Here is a 17123-nt window from a genome sequence, read left to right on the forward strand (position 1 = left end):
CTTCCCAGAGGAACCCAAGACTTTGAAAGATAAACGGGCACAGGAGGCATGGTCACAGGTGGCAGCAGCTCGAGGGAGCTGATCCTGCCCCTCTGCTCCACTCTGGTGAGACCCCCCTGCAGGGCTGTGTCCAGCTCTGGGCTCCTCAGCACACGGAAGACATGGACCTGCTGGAGCGGGCCCAGAGGAAGCCACCAGAGGGATCAGAGGGATGGCACGCCTTTCCTGCGAGGACAGGCCCAGAGAGTTGGGGTTGTTCAGCCTGGAGAAGGCTCCGGGGAGACCTTACTGTGGCCTTCCAGTACTTCAGGGGGGCTGGTAAGAAAGATTTTGACTGGGTTTTTAGTAGGGCCTGTCACGATAGGACAAGGGGTAATGGTTTCAAACTTAAAGAGGGAAGACTCAGACTAGATATAAAGGAAAAAATTTTTACAGTGAGGGTGGTGAGACACTGGCACAGGGTGCCCAGAGCAGTGGTAGATGCCCTATCCCTGGAAACATCCAAGGTCAGCCTGGACGGGGCTCTGAACAACCTGATCGAGATGATGATGTCCCTGCGCATTGCAGAGGCGTTGGACTAAATGATCTTTAAAGGTCCCTTCCAACACAAACTATTCTACAATTCTACGATTTCCTCTCGCAGATAATTACGCTTCATTTGCTGATGCAACTGCAATGTTCAGACTGGAATAAGGTTAAAAAGCCTTGACTCTTAGTGTGAGGATGCTAGGATCCAAGCCAAGACTAAGACCTTAGACAACACCTTTTTTTCTCTGTTTCATCCTAAAATGAGGTAGGTGGGAGATGATTACCCAACAGCTACAGATGCATACACCAAGCTCCTATAACCCTCCTCACCTGATCGTCAAGGTCACAGGCTCAGGGGATCCAGTCACACTGAAGCTGAATTCTTCTGTGAACTTCCCCAGGACGGTGGAACTGAAGGAGATCCGGATGACCTGGAGCCCGTCTGGAGAAATGATGCCCTCCTGGGGGAGGAAGGTGAAGCAGGAGCCCAGAGCTGTAGCTGGAGGGACCAAGTTGAAGGCAGCGTCGATGGCTCCTTTGTTAAACAGGACCACCTGCAGCAGCAAGAAAGCAAAAGGGAAATACATAAGGAATCTTCCTTTCTTACAGAAGGCTGATTTGTTTTCTGATTAACCAATTAACATCTGTAAAATGCAGAAGATGCTGTGTCCTGCTGCTTGGCAGAAGCCAAAGAAAATGCAACAGGACAAGTTCTGCCTTTGGGTTTTTCATGCAAAGCAGTGACAGCTTCATAGACACAGTCACTCGGGGTTTATTCCACTGACACAGAGCAGCCCACTTTGACTTGCAGCGCAGAGGAGCCGCTCAGCATCACCAAGCCGATTCAGACCTGTCCCTAAGAGCAGCAAAGGGCAGCTGCAGCTTTACTAGTGAATCATCACACAGCTGATTCTGCTCCCGACGAGTTCGATCCTGCCGAGGGCACAACACATTGCAGCCAGCAAGTTTACTGCAGGTAGAAGACACCTCAGGGCAGCACTATCACCAACTTCAGAAGCACTCCCCAGCTCTCCTACGGTATGTCATTTAGGATTCTTATTTTGTCTTTAATGGGATACTTTCTTAGTCTTTGCTCAAACAGACGTGTCAGGAAAGGATGAGCGTGCGGTGCACAGCAGCTCCATCTACTCCAAAGAATTTCTCTTTCCTAAACATTCACAGCCACCACCTAAGACTTTACCATTATCAGAATAAACTACAAATTTAAAACTAAGCCATATTTTGTTGAACACTTGAGAGATCTACTGCCTCAAACAAGTGACATAACCCCGCAGCACTTGTTGAGATTCAGCTCTTCTCACGTTGGGCGAGCAATGCCCACAGCTGCTGCCAGTCACCAACACACCCACCCAAAGCAAAGCAGTAAAGTTTCTGATTGCTGCAGGGTCAAATCCTGCCATTTCCATGGAATTAACTATCTGCTTTGGATTTCTTTTCCCTAAGTTTTGTCCTTGTAAAACCTGGTAGAAAAATTGAGACAGAAGCATTTTTAAATTTTGCAGCTGCTGTTAAAGATATTCACGTATTCAAGCTCTGCAAGGGTAACCTGGAAACTACTCTCTCCTCTCACGTCTTTTACACCTCAGTTACAAATTGCACTCAGGGATCCTGTGCTGAGCTGAGGTTTACCTTCAGTCAGCACAGCACTAGCAGTATCATCTACTCAGTCACATTTTCTCAAGTAATGAAAATAATAAAAAGATAATCAATAAAGTATCACCATTAAAAATGCATAGAGAGCACAATATTTTGGTAAGAAAACACCTTAATGCATCCTTCCCTGCCCAGTCAAGCTTTTGAAAGTATTGCCTCATTTCCTACCTCTTTCAGTTGCCCTATCTCATTTTTTTGCAGAAGACACCATTGGCAGGGGAGGCAAATACGTAGAAAGTTCCTTTGCCTCATCTCCAGAAATGCTTTGCTCTTCATAGAGATGCAGCAAATCTGAAGAGTGGCAAGAGACTGGTCAGCAAGGGGAAGCACTCCCAGTTCCGCGGCCAGACCCAGCTCTGAGCCAGAGGCTGGACAGATTTCCTCCAGCTCCCAGGACCGGCAGCACGCACTGACCCGAAAGCTGGCTGCAATGGCCTGGAGTTCAAACTCAGTACATTTGTTCCAGCTGCTTTTTAACAGCCCGAGTACAAAGGTGCATTGCATCCAGGGCTGAAACAAAAGCCTCTGAATATTTATCTTTTTGTCCCAGTGTTGCTTTCATCTGTCAAGGGGGTATTTTTTCACATGAAGCCTCCCAGCTGATCCCCAAGGAAGGTTGCCAAAAAGCAGGGATTAAGACTTCACAAACAGCATAGGCACCTTTCAGATCCCATCAGAAGTATCCAGATTCTGGGAAAGCCCCCAGACTTGACTAGTATGTCAAACAGTCCCTGCTGACAATGACCCGAGTTGCCAGAAATCCCACAGGCCCACGAGGCTCACTGCTGCCCCGGGAGCCATCAGGATCCCCCCCAGCCCCTCAGAATCCCGACTACTCACCTCATAGCTGTGGTTTAATCCAACAAACACCTTCCCGATGTCCAGCTGCTCACAGCTGAAGCGGAGCCGAGGCCCTATGCCTTTCCCTTTGATGCGCAGGGGCAGCCTGGTCTCGCGGCCTGCGGAGAGATTTCCACTTCAGTACAGTAATTGCCTCTGTTATCCCGGACTGTCCAGGCTGCCTCAGTGCTCCTCCCTGACTCTGGCCTGGATGGGAACAGCTCTAGGTGCTCCAGGAGGAGACACAGGACTCTTCCCTGCCCTCAGGAGATATGCCTTGGGGCTGGCTTCTAATTTCTAACCAACCCCTCGGGCTGGTTTCTCATTTAGCCATCAGTTAGCGATGCTGAGTTTAAAACACAATCTGAATTTCTTCCCATGTTCTTAGATGAGCTCTGAAATCCATTCAGTGAAGGCACAAAGCTCATGAAACAGAACTGAAGATAAAAATATGCCATCTGTACTGATGCAATTGGAGACAAGAGCACAGGAGCCGACAAGTACGAGCCCAGGCAAGGCGAAGCTCCCTGCTAACGGCGCTGTGCACGTCTGACAGCTGCCTAGAGCAGGCAGAGCATCTCAGCACTGACACACAGCTCCGTGCCCGGGGCTCCAGGGCTCACCTCCTGCAGCGGCACCTAAATACGACAGGGCTTTGTGATCTCCAGAGAGCAGCACTCGCCTGTGCCCACCATGATACCGAGAGCTCAGCTTTGTAAAGACACCTTACCTGAGGCATGCTGAACAGGTATGGAAAACCTCACTGCTGAGGTCAGAGAAGCCATGAACATACTGCTAATACACACAGCCCTTGCTGCAAAGGGAACCGAGACGGCAAGGCTTATAGCTAAACTCTAAGATGATCATTTTCTTCCATAAGAAGATGCTAAGATGACAGGGTGGGATCCTGCAGTCCGAAGGCTGTTCTGAACCACTGCAGCAGCCTCAAGTGCCTGAACCCTGGCTCCAATTTGGGCTTGGGTCTCCCTGCCATCCCATCCTACTCTGCACAGAAAGCAAGTAGCACAAGGGGAAAAGAAAGGCCCAGAAGTTGTGTCTAACCTTCAGTGTAGCTTTTGTGCAGAAATATTCCTCTCTCCTTTTGTGTAATGCTCACCATTCATTAAAAATTAGGGATTGAAGGTTGATTTTTTTTTTTTTTTTTTTTTAATCTGCTGCATAGTTGTTCCAGAATGTCCAAAACTACTTCCTATTGCAAAGAGCGGCCCAGGTGGGACAACACAGTGACTCGATCACAACTTGAGAAAACTCTCCCTGGGAACAGCCCTTTCAGTGATTGCTGACTTTCTGATCTTGCAACCATGGAATGAGGACCTTTGATAATGTCCAAGCCAGAAAGGAAGAGCGTGGGAGCTTTTGTCGAATTCAACATTTTTTAAGTGGTTCCAGACAAAGCCCAGCTGACAGCAGACATGACAGGTTGCACAGCTCAGGCATTAATTGGAAGGCTGTGTATTTCTATTTCCCAGACACCATAAGAGAGGCAGTACTGGGTGCTACCTGTCAGAAGATCACTCCACCTTGCATCACATGTGGCTTAATTTTCATTAAAAACTCTAGGTCTAAATAATCAAAGCTCTTAGGTAATGGCAAAGATTTCCAAGTGACAAGCTTTTGTCCATGATCATGCTGAGACACACACTCCCTGGCCACTGCAATCAAAAAATCAGTGGCGGTTCTTCCCCTTCTGCAGTAGGCCCTCACCCTCTCCAGGTGGTCTCTGGAAACCATCCTTTCTTCTACCCCTACGCTGAACTTAAAACTTTAGGAAATCCCAGAAATGTTGCTCTTCCTCCTTCCAGGTGAACCACAGAGCGGGCTTTTCCCAAAGGAGGAGGAGCAGACTCAACTGCAGGCAGCATTCAGGAGAGCTGAGAGAGAAAAAGAGAGAGTAAGTCCTCCTGCTCGCTGCGGCTTCCAGGAGCATCCAGCCTTTGCCCAAGGCCTGGCTACAGCTGGGCTGTGGCCCTGGGACGCTCCCACCGGAACACGTCCCCGAGCACACAGGCCAAGGGCATGGAGGGGCTACAGCCTTGTCCTCAGTCCCAAACCCACCCCTGGTGCTGTGGAGCGAGCACTGGGATCTCAGCAGGAATAACGCAGCGGCGGGTCACAGGGTGCACAGGGTGGCGCTGCTGCCTCGCTTCCAAATAAATAGGGGTCTAGGTGGCCCAACAGCACGGGGCTCTGCTGCCAAAGTCCTTAACTTCTGCTGCTTTCTGACACTCAGTTGCTTGCTCACAGACTGTCCCCGTCCCTTGTGACTGAACATGATTCTCATCTGACCACATCAATAGTGTTACATGATGCAGGACAGTTCTGTCAGAAGCTAAGGGACTGATCATCACGTGGGATTCTGCTGCTCCCTGCAGGAGTGGCTTAAGAAAGGGTCTTGCAAGGTGTAACCCAGCTCAGTTCTGTGTGCGGACAAACCTAAAACTGAATTTTAGGTGTCAGAGCCCCCACCATGTGCTTCTTTCCAGCACTCAAGAGCCACAGCTTTATTTGCATGAATAACTAAGAAAGTTCATTTTGAGATTCAATATTTGACGAGGGCAAATTTCAAACCACTTCTTAACTGCCAGCTTGGCAAGTTGCACAGTGCTGATTAGTTCTGTAAATCACTGCATGCAGAAGCATCTGCTTGGCAATTCAAGGAGGCACCTGCAAAAAAGTGGAGGCCAGCAAAGCCCCTTTCCAGAGGGGCATGAGATCCAGCTGCACAACTCATGGGGCTGCACTGGGAAAAGCTCCCAAGCGTTCCCAGCAAGGGACACACACCCTCTGCAAACCTTCCTCCAAAGGCGTTGTGACTGGCATGCAAGTGCATGAGGAAGGCAGTCATGCTTCTTAGAGGAATCAAGAAGCAAAGTTAACTGACTCTCTAGTTAAAGATCACTGTTCTCTTTTTAAACTCTTCTTGCACTCAGGGGCCTTGACTCTGGGACAGTTTCCACCCTGATAATACAGGGGGTCAGCTCTGGTTTGTAAGGGAGGGGGCTAGGTGCATCATTTCAATGACCTCCTTGAGGTTCTCTTCCAAGGAGCCAGTGGGGGAGTTCAGTTCTCCCAAGGGTCCATCAGGACCTTTTCAAGAGCAGGCTTCTCTTTCTAAACAGATCGTTTGCTCATCTCTGTTTCCTGTAACTCTCAGACCAGCTCAAGGGTTGCATGTAAGTAGTCTTCCTATTTCTCTGCAACAAAAACGCTCTCCTGGCACAACCCCTGGAGATGCCTTCAGCAAAATGATGGACACCCCCATCACAAGAGCAAAAATCCCAGAGCCAGAAGCACAGCACTGAGCGAGGAATCCCTCAGGCGCAACTTTTTAAATCGATCCTTTCCTTCCACAGCTCTAGCAGCTGCAGCTGGGAGGCAGGAAGACACTTTGTGAACACAAGCCCTGGGTAATGACTGTAGGGGGCATTTGCCAAGTAAACCCTGCACAATTACAGTATAAATAAAAAGCTGTTTCATGACATTTGTATCCCCCAGCTTAGGGCAGTAAGTAAAGCGACAAAGCAGCTGGGTTAGTGACTTCAGCACACTCCAGAACAGGCGCCTGGCTGCTGGAGGACCACGGGCCTCGCACCTCTTCCTCTCAGACGGGGAAAAACCATCACATTCCCTGGATGGAAGCCTGACAGCGCTCTCCCAGTCTTGAAAAACACCTTAAGCAGCACCACGCAGAGACAGAGAGGAAGGACGAGGTCACCCGAACCCCGCAGCCTGCTGCAGGTACTCCCTGCCCCAGGTTAGCACAGCAAAGCCATCACCTCTCCCAGGGCAGAGATGGTGCAGCTCACGTGGGCCACAGACAACTGCTCCCAGCAAAAGACATGATGGCACTTCTGTCAGACAGGGTCAGTGTAAAGCTTGCCTAGCAGACTGCTCGGACTCCAGGGAGGCCGCTCACCCCGCTGAGCACAGCAAACCCTGTGCAACGTACCCGGAGGCGCCACAGACTCAGAGCCACAAGGTGACAATTCTCACGTGCTGGCCAGAGGTGTCCTTCTGCAGACAGCCCGCACTCAGCAGGGCTCAGCCACCCAAGGTCTGGCAGTGTCGGGGTAGTGAGAGGGGATCCAGGCTCTGGAAGCACATTTGTAACTCAGCTCCTACCGCCTCAGGAGTCTGATGATGCATCCGTGTAATAAAGACTCCTCCTGGAGGCAAATGGTCTACAGGGACGTGGTGCTCGCCCACTGAAGCTTAGCTCTGGAGCTCTTTGGCCTCTACAGGCACCTGGCAGCAGAGCAAATGCTGGCAAACCCACGGCATGAGAACTTAACCCTTCACTGCCTTGGTTGTTCTGGGATCAGTGACCCAGGCTTGTAGCCACACATCCTGAGGGCTGGCCTTGGACAGGAGACCACCTGGAAACCGCAGGGGCAGTGGGCACGTGCCAGCACCCTGCTGACCACTGACCCTTCCTGCCAGCTACACGAGAACCGAGGGGGCTGCAAGACTACTTGCGCCTCCACGGTGGGGAACAGAAGCAGGAGAAAGGAGCCGTACCTGAGATGTCGCAGTAGACCGTTTGTTGATAGACTCTGGCTTCTCGGGGTCTAAAGATCACGTTAACTTCAGCTGAAGAATTTGGCCAGATATCTCCCTCCTGAAACAGAAGAAGACAGCAAACCACTTAGCTTCAAATGTCACATTTCTTGTTTTCAACCACAGCCCTGTAGCCTTTATGTAGAGCATCAGTGAAGAGCAGGGAACAAGCAACAGTTATCAACAAAATTTAGGGGGGTTTGGAAGCAGCTTCAAAAGAACTTTCTAAGTCTCTTACCTTTACTGGCATCTGGTAGAGGCATTTTGTTAAATTAGGGCTATAATGAAGCCACCAAACTGGCTCACGCTCCAGTGAATCCAGTAGGATTTCTCCAGAGATGCCAGTCATTTTAAGAAAAAGGTCCCTCTCGCCTCCAAACCTTCCCATGTATCTCTGTAGCACTATGGCTACATGACGACTTTTACTCAGGTCAGGAGAGATTTAACAAATCAAAGAGAATTTCCCATTCTTAGTTACAAAGGTGCTGCCTCTTATACCCTTCACCTGTCCATGCCCCTAAGTATTTAACGTACTGCGGTGAGTGGGGCACGCAGCACCAAGCAGAACGAGCCCTCCTGCCTGGGGATAGAAGAAGAACACGCTCCTGCCCGCTGGCGGCTGCTTCTGCCCCGAGCAGTGAGCAGCCAGCCAGCACGCAGGCTCCTCCAGCTGACGGATGATCTGGGAAAGGAGTTGAGAGACAGAAGCATCCTGTTTCTCTCTGCGAGGTGCACACGCTCCTGTGTCCCTGAACACAGGCTCAGAGAAGAAGAGATGGGATTTGCTTACAGCTCCACACCTCTTTCAACCAACAGGCTCTTTTCCGTGTCATGCTCTTGCTCAGGGATTTAAGTCTGGGCCATGCTACCAGTGTGTCTGCAGCTCTCTGCTGCTTCCTCGGGGTCTTCTCTCTCTGCTTCTCGCCCAGAGAGTCCTGGCACTGGCGCTCAGTCCCAGGGAGCCTTGTCGCACAGTTTCGGAGGCATGCCTGGTTTCTAAAGGCTCTCACTTCTTGCAAGTGAGACACCACTTACATCCCCTGAACCCCTAGCATTACAAATGTTCCTTGTGTGTTTGTTGACATAAATAGAGGCACCTCTGACAACTGTAATAACACTCGACAAAGGAAGGAAAATATCAGCTTATAGAAGGAGACGAACAGAGTTCTTTTTCTATCAGCAAAGCGAGGCTTTGATTCTGCATGCTGCTGGGTATCCTCGCTGCTTTGTCCAGAAGAGCCTTGAACGGAGCGGAGCCTCTGGCACTCCTGCAGCATAAATATTAAGTAACTATAATACTTCCCATCGAATTAGCCCTTATAGCTCAAAGGACAGCCCCCACAACAACTGAAGAGCTATGACATGGTGAGTTATTGGGCTGCAGCTGCAAATAATTCCCTAAGGCACAGCCTGCTCAGAGTCAACAGAACAGAGGGAAGAACTGTGAAATAACTCACAGAAAATACTGTGAGTTATTTCTCCTGGGAAATTAAAATGGGCTGTTGAAGAGGTTCCTTGCATTCCTGCTACCCCACAGGGGAAAAAAGAACTGCTGCTTGAAAGGAAACGCTACATTACCCACCCTTGCAGGCTACTGCTACACGCGTCCGAGCCTCGGGGCACCTCAGGAGCCAGCCCCGTGCCTGGGCGACGTGTTCTCTATAGGATGGCAGTGGAGTCAGAGCATGGAGAGCCACCGTGGATGGTAACCAGGACAGATGTAAAACTATGCAGTGCTGTGAACATGGTATTGCAACACTTCTGGCTGAAACACTTCTGGCCTCAGACAGGCTGCAACTGGCAGGTGGCATAAAATACAGACGGTGGATGTACGATGGTACAGCACCACCACTCCTGCTGTCCTACCCTGGCTTTGCTACAGCATAAAGCACGGTGATACAGGAGGGGATGGCACCCGGGACTCACAGCTACACAAGTGATCTCTCTGCAAGAGCCCAACCGTAAATACATGGCAGATCCTATCTCTCCTCCCTCAGCCCCTAAATAATGAGGATCTGCTAGATCTCCACCAGTCGGAGTCAGAAAAAGCTGGTCTTGAAAAGCCAGGCACCACCAACTGCTGGTCAAATCACCTGCTTTGCTTTGCAGAGGGGGAAGGCAATCCATGGAAGGAAATCACACTCAAAGCAGTCAAAGAAAAAATAGACAGAGCTGGCAACAGAAGTACTAAAATGACACTCAAAGTGCATCCTCTCAGCTCAGGGCACTTAGGAGAAAGGCAGTGCCAAAGCTAACATCTGCCTCTTTCCATAAATAACAGAGCCCACAGGGAACTGTGGGATGGACCACAGCTCCCACTGGAGATGGTGCCTTCCGCCAAAAAACAAAGTGCTCTGCAGTAGCTTCTCATGTGGATGGGGACCGGCTTGGTTCCCCAGCTGAGGTGCAGGTTTGCAGCAACAAACACCACTGTCACCTCCTGGCCCAACCTCTGGATCAACAACAGGAGCACCTTCGTAACCTGGACATGTTGTCGACCACCTCCATCAGCCCAGAGTTCACATGTGACACTGAGGAGTCACTACCAGGCAAGGACAGGACAGTGAGGACTTGTCAAGGTCAGTGTAGCAGTAAGTCCTCGTCCTCCCTCTCCTCTGGTTGCCATTTCCAAGGAGTCAGCTCCCACAGGTCTCCAATGGGACTTACAGACAAGCTGGGGCAGGGAGGATGCAGCAAACAGCAAGGACTTTGTCCCTTGGGAGCCACCTGGGCCTCTATCACACCTGCCTCATGTGTAGATGCAAAAATAAACCAAATTTGAGATGCGCTCAGAAAGTCAGAGCTGCGTATCAGCTTGTTTCCCATAGGCTTGGGCAACTGCTCAGAATGTTCTCATCCACATGGTAATTCCAAAATCACACCTCCTCTTTTCTGTTATTTCCATCAGCGAGTAAACCCTATACAGACTGGTGACCTGCTGCAGCTTCTACAGATTGCAGCACCTGAAAATACTGGCCGCTAACGGTCCACTGACATAAGGTCCCATCTCTGGGGGGCCTCTCCAGCAGATTTTACATGGCAGTGCACGAAGGGTGTCTGTCCAGGCTAAAAGTTACAGGGCTGTCACCGCAAAGAAGGTTGTGGAAGCCAGCAGCAGTGGAGTTTTAGATTCTACATTTAATAAAAGTAGAAAATGCTTACTACCATTTGATGTAAAGACACCCATATGCCAGGGGGAAAGACAGGCATGAGCAAAAGTGAATGTGAAATTGATTGTTCCATCAATAATGGGATTCATGGAAATCAAAAGGTTGATAATGCTGGACAAAACAGAAGGGGAGAGACTCATGTGGTAGCCCACTTATAGTCAGTCCTAGAGCAACCTGTGTAACATTCCATTCAGGAAAGGTTTCCCCTCGAGACTTGAGGCCAGGCTACACTTTATGTCCCTATGTCACTACATGGAGCGCCAGGACTCGGCGCTGTGGGCAGCCAGACTTCTGGACCTCACCTCAAAGCATTCAGGAGCTTAAGAGCAGGTTAAGCTACTTGTAGAGACAGTCTGACTGTAAAGCAGCAGGAGCCCTGAGGCACACTCCAAAATCAGCTCTGACACACCACAGGCTGGTCTTAATGCTCAGCTGATCAGCTCCCTCTCTCTACAACATTCCCACTGCTCCGACACAATCTCTTGGTCACATCATGCTGCTGTCAGCTACGGTGGTGTGAAACTGCCGCTGTGCCAACATTGGTGGCTCTCAGCCTTATATGGGATATAGGAACAACTAAGAAGAGGAGATGATCCCCTTCCTTGAAAAAAAAAAAAAAAAAAAAATTAGTTTCACCTATTTTAAAAGGAAGAAGAGGTTGAGATTATCCTAGGATTTACTCCAAGACGAAAAGGGATTTTACATTGCTCGGACAGTGGGCATTCTTCATCTCAGACCACGCAAATACTCAGAACCAGGGATCTGGCCGATTGCAGGATATGGGGTTTTGCTTGCATAAACAGAAGAGGCAATAAAAAGTCTGTACCTATGCGCCATGAAACTCAGGAAGTCCGTTTAAACCTGCCAGCCTTGTGTCCAGGCTCACAGATGACACTGGAAGGGAGATTGAGCCGTGGTATCCATCCAGGTTATATGAAGAGATTGGTATGTCTGTGATCACACTTGGGTTGAACTTGGCCTCCTTTCCACAGAGGACCATTTCATTCCTCAGGTCAATATGTGAACTGAGAGCGCTCTAATGTCCTTTGTTAATCCCCACACACTATGTGTAAGCTGTGCCCTTACTCATCGTTATCGATAGCTCTCAACAGTGTAAGGACACTTACCAAGCGCCCTTAATTTATAGCCCTTGCAGCAGAGCTCAGCTTTAGGCAGCCTCTCGCTCTGCCAGGAGCCCACAGAGATGCTTTTTCCAACAAGCTCTCGCAGCCTCCCTAGAAACCTGGTGTTATCTCTTGGCCCATCAAGCCAGCTGACACAGGGACCTGCCAAGTGACCTCAGCCAGGGAGGAGAAGGAAGGGAGGTTCTCAGCTATCACTTACCATTGGCTCAAGGCTGAACACATCGTCGGAGAAAAGCATGGAGTCTCCTTGCACCTTTGCCCGCTGGTTATGGAAGGGGCGGGAGAGAAGGGGAAGGCGTTCTCCAAGAGCAGAGTCCACCCTGCACTCCCTCAGACAACGATCCATCTTGACCTCTTTCCGCCTCTGCAGCCTGCAGCCACGGGGAGAGACAAACCAAGCAGATCATTTAATGAGCAACATATTTGCAGAGACTCGTGTGAGCGCAGGGGCAGCAAAGCGCTCGGGGAGGATCAGCGGCAGCTCAGCGAGGGGCTGACCCCAAGCCACGGGGTGCCCCACGGGTCAGATTATCACTTGCTGGCCGCCACCACGGCACGCAGGTTTACTCCACGCTTACAAGCTCAGAAGAGGTTTCTGAAAGCCAGCAGCCCTCGAGAGCCTCCTGGCTCAAAGCCTCTGCCACAACTGATGGAGAATCCACCGACCACCCCAACTGGCTTTTCCTACCACAGAGCTGCCTGGGGGAGCCAGATCAAGATGAAGGAGCACCCACTGCAGGGCTTCCCTGGCAAGGGGCAGACGCAGCTGGGTTTCAGCTGCAGGCCACTGGCATCACTCCTTTTTCCTTCCCCTTTGGACCTGCAGGGGTAAGCAAGCTAAATGTGCTCTCTGTGCCCTATACCACTCCTCACCAGAGGATCCCAGAGCACTGTAAAAGCAAACCAATGAATTCAGGCATTGCATCACTTCGGTGAGACCAATGTCTATATGTGCATGGAAACAGAGGCCCTGAGAGGGGAAGGCACTTTTCCTGGCATCACCCACTAAAGAAGTCTGGACCAGCATCTCTGAATCCAAACCCTTACGTCTGGCCTTGAACCACCTTATCTTTTTCCTCTTTTTGGCCATCTCTGTAGGGCTTTGATGCAGTTCATCTCTCCCTTACTTGGCAGCTGTAGCAGAAATCATTCTAGAGTTTAAAGATCACAACCAAGAGATAAGGGAGCACTGCTACAGAGAAGTTGCTTCCTAGCTGGCACATCGCTGTCCCCTCTGCACACTCCAGTCCCCGGCCATGAAGAACCAGCAGGTGACAACTCTGGGGGGATGAGTGGAAGGCTCCATGTGTAGCAGCAGATCGAGGCAATGTAGTAAAACCAGGATAGCAATCATCACCCAGCTAAATTCAAATACAGTTCCAACGGAAATACGCTCACGGATGTTACCAGCTGTACACAGACAGAGCCTGGGGCAAAGGCTGGCACCAGCACCAAAAGTACTTGCTTTGGCTCGCCCCCCCTGGAGTGCAGTGGGGAATGTTTCTCCACGGCTGACCTACAGCCCTGCGCGTGAGGAGGGCTTCCCGCCACCGATGAGCAACCCCCAACTCAGCCTCCATCAGCGGACAATAATTCCACCATTACATCCCAGAAAGTCCTGCAGGAGGGACACACAGCAAACCCCTGGATACACCACCTAAGGATCCAGGTCTTCTGGGGTCACAGCCCAGAGCAGGGTCCTGCACTGCCTCCTCTCATGGAAAAAGTCCTCTCTGCTCTGAGATCTCTAAGGCTTCTCTGGCAGCAGGACAGTGGCCTTGGAGCTATGACCATCCCTGGGATTGCAAGGAGGAAGAACAGAACGTCCTGGTCAGACTCAGGACATAAACCGGCATGAGATCAAATGTAATTGGAAATTAATCAGGTTGAAGTGAACTGTGGGGAAGCCTGGTTGCTTCTGAGGGGAAAGAGGATCACTCAGGGTCCAATCTGAGACAGGCAGGTGAGGAGAGAGCGGTAAAGGAAGGGTCCAGGCAAGGGCCCAGAGAAGGCAATGAGGTTTTCTTTTAACACATTGAGCTTGCATGGAAGTCACACACTGTGTAATTAAAAATAGAGAACAGTGGAAAACTAGTTTTGGCCTTCAAGGCATTTCTGACCTAATTATGTTGAACTTTATTGGCTCAGAAGCCTTTAAAAAGTGCTCCAGTTTAAGGCACTTTCCTGATTAGCTGTGAGCTAACTCCTATACACCTACATCCATGCAAGTCTGGAAAGTCCCACAAGGATTCCCTTAATCACCCAAACTTGTAAGTGTCATTTCCAGTTCATCCCCCCGGGCTATAAGTGTGTCTCTGCTGCCTGAAAGGGGAATGTCAAAGCTTCACCACAGACACCCTTGGAAGAACCTGCCCCATCTCTCAGCACCATGAAGACACAGGCTGCTGCAGCCCAAACGCGCTCTGTCCCGTGCTGCCCTGCCTTCCCTGCGGAACCCTTCACCTCCAAAATCTCCCCAGTCTCTGAGGAAGGGTAGAAATACCTCGTTGTGCTGGAAACCGGGACAGTGCAAGGCAATTCAACATCCTACAGCAGGACAGCCTCAACTTGCTCGGCCAACACAGCACCTGACCCTGCACATTCCTGGAGAAGGAGCCTGCCACCTTATCAAAGCTGGAGTGGAAGAAGCTGCAGTGAATATCACAACAGTTATGCTACCTGCAGCTATGTTAAGTGCTGCTACTCAGTGCAGTCCCAGGGAACGAGTGCTGACACTTTCCTCAGCCTCATGGACCCCCCATAACCCAGGGGTCTCTGGATATCAGTGGTTTGGGGCTCCCTAAAATGCAAATTTGCTCTCTGAGGGAATCCAGTCACTGCAATCAACCTTTCCTCCACAAAACGCCATCCTCAGCTGGACTATGGATGGAGCTGGAATGCGAGGCACTGAGCTCCATTACCCTAAAGCCCAGGGACACCTAACCTGATGCCATACATGGTTTACTTGTCCTAAACCATTCAATGCACCACACCTCTTGAGGCCACATGTTAGTTTTACCCTTGGGCAGTGTATCTTACTGAAATGAATCTTTCAAACGAACCTCAGCCTCTGATGATCCTCCTCTTCCTGAGTTGAAAAAGCCTTCCACTGGAAGTGAACCTTGATTTCACTCCGATTGTGAATGACTACAGATCTGTGGTTTGACAGTGTGAGGTAAGTCTTCTCAACTGTCAGGGAGCTCCTGGCCAGACCGATGTTGACATCTACAGCTGCTCCAGAGAGGCTCGTGTGAATATCTTCACCTGGAAAAAAGCACAGGGGAGTCTTTGCTCATCTCACTTGCTGATGGAAGTACAAGGAACAAAGCAAACCACCAGTAACAGAAGAAACTCTTACAGCTTTTAGCTGTATTGGCAGTTCCACAGATCAGCACATTCATCACATCCTGACAGCTACCCGTGTACAGAATGAGGATGGCACCACCATCAGCACCTTATTTCTGGGTGCATTTGTAGAGATCTATCCCCAAGGTGACAGTATTTACAGTGAGATTTTTCCGATGTGCCCAGGTGGCCTTTGGGTTGCCATCCCACTCGAGTCATAGAGAATTCTGCATCCAAGTCGTTCAGGTGACTCCGAGGAGTCCCACCTCAGTCAGGGCTTGCCCAGCGTTGTGTCTCTCCTGATCCCTTGTTGCTGACACCCAAAGATGCCTGGGGGCACGCAGGCAGGAAAGGGAGGTTCAGAGGAACAAGTGACAGCCCAGGGCAGGATGGGACACAGAAGAGAGCTTCACTGTGTTGCAGAAGCAGCGCCCTCACTTGCTGTGGGTTTGTGAACACGTGTCAAGACGAGACTGGTGGGGCACGGCCCACCCCGACCTGCCCATTACAGCCCTGCAAGCCCATTTCCTCAGCCGGGACCCTGCTGCTTATGCCCGAGTCTGCAAGTCTACGCTGCGTCTTCCCAAGCCGTTCAACGACCAGAGCGAGGGCATCTTTGCTTGCCACCTCAGAGCCCGCTGAAGAGGAGAGTGTCCCTGGCTGTGCACATCAACTGACCAACGACTGGGGCCTTGCTGGAGGACCTGCCAGCACGTCACCCTCCCAAACAGACTCCCACCAAAGGCTCCCTCCTTTCCAGAGTTTTCAAACCTTCCTTCTTCCCAGCCAAGTAACTCCTGGCAGTCAACTGAGATCAAACTTCTGTACCAAGCTCACTCTTCCTCTTGCAGGCAAGTGTTTCCCAGGTGAGACTCAAACAGCAAACATCAGACATGCTCTCCAGAAACGGCATTTCTGTGGAGTGGTGCTTAAAGCCTCAGAGCCAGCCCCAACGGACAAGTGCAGCAGCCTGGCCGTAGCCTGGAGAGCATCCCTCTGCAAAGGCAGAGCCTCCTCCTCCCTGCACAGGTCACAGCAAGGCAGCCAGCCAACGGACCTGCCTTTAAAGCGCTACCGTGCAACAACACAGGGAGAGCGCTGGATGTGTGCTGGGTGCACTCCTGAAATCCTAAGCCAGACACAACACAGCAGAATCACACTCATTCCAGGGAAAAAAAAAAAAAAAAAAAAGGAGCCCCCTCTTTTGGGGGGGCACTGGGGATTGACTCACCCTTAAAACACTAGTTCTCCAGAGTCATTCACTCATCTCCACACACAGAGAACCCAGCCTTCATGCCTGTATAGCCTCAATTTCTCCGCTCTTAAGGGAGTATGGAGTGGTAGGGATTTGTGGTCAGAGATGAGAGTTATGCTGCAAGGACAGCAGCAATGTTTACAGTGACTTGACAATCTGCTTTCTATAATGGACAGCTTGGCATACAGAAATGACTGATGTTCAGGAGAGTTACAGAGGCGGGTATGCTTTATGAGCACTGCCTCTCCCTCCACTGAATCCTTGGCATATATTGGCAAGCAAAGGAGCCAGGAGCCAAGAAATGGGAGACATGCACAGTGCCTCGAGCTTGGGTTTATGGAAACACGAGCCAGCGCTCTACAACGATCAAGATGACAAACTACTGCAAAATAAACACCATGAAAATTATCATCGTCTCCCTGCCTAAACCCATGGCCACGTGCATCTCGAAATACTGGGTATAGTTCTGATCTCAAAAAAAAAAGCTGAAGCATCTCAAGCTAAATAGAGAAGGACAGAAAGAACAATTTAAAGTATGAAGCAGCTTTTATAAGAAGATTGACTATGACTCCTCATCCTAGAAATCAT

The 17123-nt window shown here is 50.3% G+C and overlaps 1 protein-coding gene across 1 annotated transcript in view; it reads right to left on the reverse strand.

The window, feature by feature from the left end:
• Positions 1–17123, reverse strand: part of LOC141963915 (hydrocephalus-inducing protein homolog) — a 109628-nt gene that overhangs the window by 62564 nt on the left and 29941 nt on the right. The window contains 6 exon segments of the mRNA XM_074913650.1: positions 859–1082; positions 3043–3161; positions 7582–7681; positions 12135–12306; positions 14480–14497; positions 14998–15199. Coding sequence (XP_074769751.1) covers positions 859–1082; positions 3043–3161; positions 7582–7681; positions 12135–12306; positions 14480–14497; positions 14998–15199 — 835 coding nt within the window.

The sequence above is a fragment of the Athene noctua genome, chromosome 9 (genome assembly GCF_965140245.1).
Source record: "Athene noctua chromosome 9, bAthNoc1.hap1.1, whole genome shotgun sequence".
Classification (NCBI taxonomy): Eukaryota; Metazoa; Chordata; class Aves; order Strigiformes; family Strigidae; genus Athene; species Athene noctua.